This window comes from Mandrillus leucophaeus, unplaced genomic scaffold (assembly GCF_000951045.1).
Source record: "Mandrillus leucophaeus isolate KB7577 unplaced genomic scaffold, Mleu.le_1.0 Scaffold13, whole genome shotgun sequence".
Classification (NCBI taxonomy): domain Eukaryota; kingdom Metazoa; phylum Chordata; class Mammalia; order Primates; family Cercopithecidae; genus Mandrillus; species Mandrillus leucophaeus.
In genome coordinates, this window is record NW_012101254.1 from 5,481,104 (window position 1) to 5,485,471 (window position 4,368).

The 4,368-nt window shown below is 61.4% G+C and overlaps 1 protein-coding gene across 1 annotated transcript in view; it reads left to right on the top strand.

The window, feature by feature from the left end:
* OTOF (otoferlin) overlaps nt 1-4,368 on the top strand; it is a 122,223-nt gene that overhangs the window by 90,676 nt on the left and 27,179 nt on the right. The window contains exons 17-24 of the mRNA XM_011972734.1: nt 663-843; nt 932-1,052; nt 2,559-2,659; nt 2,802-2,892; nt 3,021-3,137; nt 3,267-3,419; nt 3,751-3,940; nt 4,029-4,153. Coding sequence (XP_011828124.1) covers nt 663-843; nt 932-1,052; nt 2,559-2,659; nt 2,802-2,892; nt 3,021-3,137; nt 3,267-3,419; nt 3,751-3,940; nt 4,029-4,153 — 1,079 coding nt within the window. The remainder of the gene's footprint in view (nt 1-662; nt 844-931; nt 1,053-2,558; nt 2,660-2,801; nt 2,893-3,020; nt 3,138-3,266; nt 3,420-3,750; nt 3,941-4,028; nt 4,154-4,368) is intronic.

Sequence of the window (4,368 nt, forward strand, 5' to 3'; positions counted from 1 at the left end):
TAGGTGAGTGCTGGGCCCACGGGGGGCTTCAGGCCTAGGTGAGTGCTGGGCCCACGGGGGGCTTCAGGCCTAGGTGAGTGCTGGGCCCCCGGGGGGCTTCAGACGTAGGTGAGTGCTGGGCCCATGAAGGGCTTCAGGCGTAGGTGAGTGCTGGGCCCACGGGGCACTTCAGGCCTAGGCTGCAGGTGGTAAGTGTGAGGCTCTGCACCTCAGCCCTGTCCTCATTCCTGTAGGGGATGTTGACCCCTTTCCCCTGAGAGGCCTCAAGCACCCAAGAAACACCTTTATGTGTGCATGTGGTAGACCATGCTCCATAAAGGGGCCGACCCTCAGCTCCACCTACAGGGTGAGGCTGTGTTTGGGACCTGGGGCAGAGGGCGAGGAGAGGCCCTTCCCTGGGCTGCAGAGGAGAGAGTGGGAACTCAGGCCGCATCCTGGGCCAGGGCTGGGCCTCCTTGCACTCAGGTATCATCAGGACTCCCTGACTCTCAGCAGAGTGGGAACACGGGCACCTCTCTCGGGCTAATGCTGTGTCACATCTGAGCCCCATTCCCTGACTCTCCCTCTTCCTTTTCCCAAATCCAAGGCAGCACCGGATTGGACTGTGGGAGGGGCCTGGGGGGGAACACACTCTAGGCCTTCTGGGCCCGTTCTGCCTCCAGGCAACTATGGGAACGAAATTGACGGCCTGTCCCGGCCCCAGCGGCCTCAGCCCCGGAAGGAGCCTGGGGATGAGGAAGAAGTAGACCTGATTCAGAACTCGAGTGACGACGAGGCCAGCGATGGCGGGGACCTGGCCTCAGTCTCCTCCACCCCACCAATGCGGCCCCTGGTCACCGACAGGTGGGTCCAACCTCCCATCCCCCTGTGGCCTGGCCCTCCCACCTCCCTGGGCCCCCAAGACCTCACCTCCCACCTCTGCCCACCCCAGGAACTACTTCCATCTGCCCTACCTGGAGCGAAAGCCCTGCATCTACATCAAGAGCTGGTGGCCGGACCAGCGCCGCCGCCTCTACAATGCCAGCATCATGGACCACATCGCTGACAAGCTGGTCAGGGCCAGGCCAGGGGCCAGCAGGGGTGGGGTCCTGGGGGAGAGGGTGCTGTCAGAGGGCATTGCCTGCAACACACAAAGCTGGTCTGCCCAGGCTGCAAGAATGGCCCCAGCAGGACCTCTGTTCCCATCCTCAGCCCCAGGTCCCAGGGCACAGACAAGAGCCGGAGCCACCTCTAGTCACGGCAGCCTCCAGCAAACCCCGGGGCAGGAGTGTTGGGTTCCCTGATTTTTCCAGAAATCTTAAAAGCAAGGCTAGGGAGACAGTTGTGGTGGCTCACGCCTGTAATCCCAACACTTTGGGAGGCCAAGGTGGGTGGATCACCTGAGGTCAGGCATTCGAGACCAGCCTGGCCAACATAGTGAAACCCCATCTCTACTAAAAATGCAAAAATTAGCAGGGCTTGGTGGCGAGCGCCTATAATCCCAGCTATTCGGGAGGCTGAAGCAGGAGAATTGCTTGAACCCATGAGGCGGAGGTTGCAGTGAGCCAAGATCGTGCCACTGCACTCCAGCCTGGGTGACCGAGCAAAACTTCATCTCAAAAAAATAAATAAAATAAAATAAAATAAAATAAAAAAGCAAGGCTAGGGAAGGGAAATGGGGAGAAGGGAGAAGCGAGCAGTGTCTGAAGCTCAGGAGCTGCCCCCTCCTCCTCCGCCCACCCCTCTCCTTGCCTGACCCATGGGCACTGACTGGGCGAGGAGCGCAGCTGTTGGCCTGAGACCTCCTTCTCCCCAACCTGGGGGAGCAGGGACCAGCAGATAATCCCACCCTTCCCTGAGATGTTGCTGTTCCCTGTTGAAGTTCCCTGAAGCTCAGTCAGCTCATATTTTATAAAAATGAATTAAAACCTCCAAAAAAGTCAAGGCTAATATGAGGTTTGCTCCCAGCCCCCTGCCAGTGTCCTCCTTGTCGCCCCTGTCTTGTGACTATAACCACAATTAAAGCCCACAGCCTTTGCAGTGTGACCTGGGCCTGCAGTTGTCTGCAAGGCTTCCCGTTAAGGAGTAGGGTACTAGCTGACCTGTGTCTTCTGTGGGACCTGGGTCTCCCAGCCCTCCCAGTGCTCTCAGAGCCAGAGCCACTCCCTCTTCCCCCAGGCATCTGTTCCCATGCCCTGCCACAGACCCCAGCATTTTGGAGGGACGTCAGGATCCTGGGTTTCCCTCTGTCTCTGGCCAGCCATGAGCCCCCTGCCTAGGCCTGAGTTCTGCCCAGGCCCTGTGAGCCCACCAGAACCACAGACTCACAGTCCAGAGGTGGCTTCTTCCTTCAGGAACTGAAGAACCCACGAACACCAACATCTCCAGGTTCTGAGAACAGAACCTGGGAAATTGATGACTTCCTCATAATGACTGATACTCAGGACGGCCCTAGCAAGAGCTCCCAGATCATGCGGTCCCTCACTCCCCTGATCAATGGGGAGGAGACATTTAGGAAGGCTGGGGAGGCTGGGGAGGCGGGGCTGTGGCCCAGCATCACTGGCACTTCTGGTTCACAGGAAGAAGGCCTGAACGACGTACAGGAGATGATCAAAACAGAGAAGTTCTACCCTGAGCGTCGCCTGCGGGGCGTCCTGGAGGAGCTGAGCTGTGGCTGTTGGTGAGAAGCGGGGGGCGGCAGGTTGGGGCAGGACAAAGCAGAACTGGACAAAGGGGACCCCGCCAGGGCTGGGTAGATGAGGAAGAATCTACAGAGCCCCTGCTTGTCAGGCTCGCTAAATCCCAGCTCCCCCTATCCCCAGCCGTTTCCTCTCCCTCGCTGACAAGGATCAGGGCCACTCATCCCGCACCAGGCTTGACCGGGAGCGCCTCAAGTCCTGCATGAGGGAGCTGGTGAGGACGCGGCTGGACCGCAGGGACTGGAGGGAGGGCCTGGCTGTGAGAAGGTGTCACAGCTGCCTCTGTCATGGCCCGAGCTGTCCCCCAGTAGCTGGGCTTCGCTGACACCCCCTCCCACACAGGAAAGCATGGGGCAGCAGGCCAGGACCCTGCGGGCCCAGGTGAAGCGGCACACGGTGCGGGACAAGCTGAGGCTGTGCCAGAACTTCCTGCAGAAGCTGCGCTTCCTGGCAGACGAGGTGCGGCCCAAGGCGAGGGGGCTTTGCCTTATCCAGGGTTGGCTCTCTGAGGTCCTTCAGGCTCAGGGGACTCAGTCAGGAGGCTGGACCCTCTTACCCGTTGCCCCTGGCCACTCCCCACCCCGCCAGCCCCAGCACAGCATTCCGGACATCTTCATCTGGATGATGAGCAACAACAAGCGTATCGCCTATGCCCGTGTGCCCTCCAAGGACCTGCTCTTCTCCATCGTGGAGGAGGAGACCGGCAAGGACTGCGCCAAGGTCAAGACGCTCTTCCTCAAGGTGCTGGAGGGGGCAGGATGGATGGGGGCCTGGATCCTTTCAGAGGAGCAGCAGCTCCACCTGGGGCTGGAGGGCCTGAGTGACAGAGTGAGGCCTTCAAGCAGTAGGTGCTCAGAGAAGAGCTGAGAATGGGAAGGAGGTGGGGGAAGGGGTGCGGAAGGGGTAGGACGGCCCCCTGCCCATCTCCCTGTCTCCACTGGACCCCAGCCCAGCAGGATGCTGTGAAGGGGCAGGGCAGCTCTGACCAGGGCCTCCGCCAGCCCCTGCCCCTTCCCCACCCCGTGGGCCCTGGCAGCCGTCAGGCTCCTGGTGACCCCATGCCCACCCCCAGTTGCCAGGGAAGCGAGGCTTCGGCTCAGCAGGCTGGACAGTGCAGGCCAAGGTGGAGCTGTACCTGTGGCTGGGCCTCAGCAAACAGCGCAAGGACTTCCTGTGCGGCCTGCCCTGTGGCTTCCAGGAGGTCAAGGCGGCCCAGGGCCTGGGCCTGCACGCCTTCCCGCCCGTCAGCCTGGTCTACACCAGTGAGTGAGGACCCCTCACTCGAAGCCTCACCTGGGAGGGGCCGGAGGGGCTGCCCATCCCAGAACCTCAGGCTGCCCTTCCCCACAGAGAAGCAGACGTTCCAGCTCCGAGCCCACATGTACCAGGCCCGCAGCCTCTTTGCCGCCGACAGCAGCGGACTCTCAGACCCCTTCGCCCGCGTCTTCTTCATCAATCAGAGTCAGTGCACAGAGGTGAGGGCCTGGGGGGAGGGAGTGGCTCTGGCTTTGAGAGTACCAGGAAGCCTGTGAGCCTGTGGGGCCTGTGAGCCTGTGGGGCCTGGGACCTGTGGAGCCTGTGAGCCTGTGGGGCCTGGAGCCTGTGGGGCCTGTGAGCCTGTGGGGCCTGGGGCCTGGAGCCTGTGGGGCCTGTGAGCCTGTGGGGCCTGGAGCTGTGAGCCTGTGGGGCC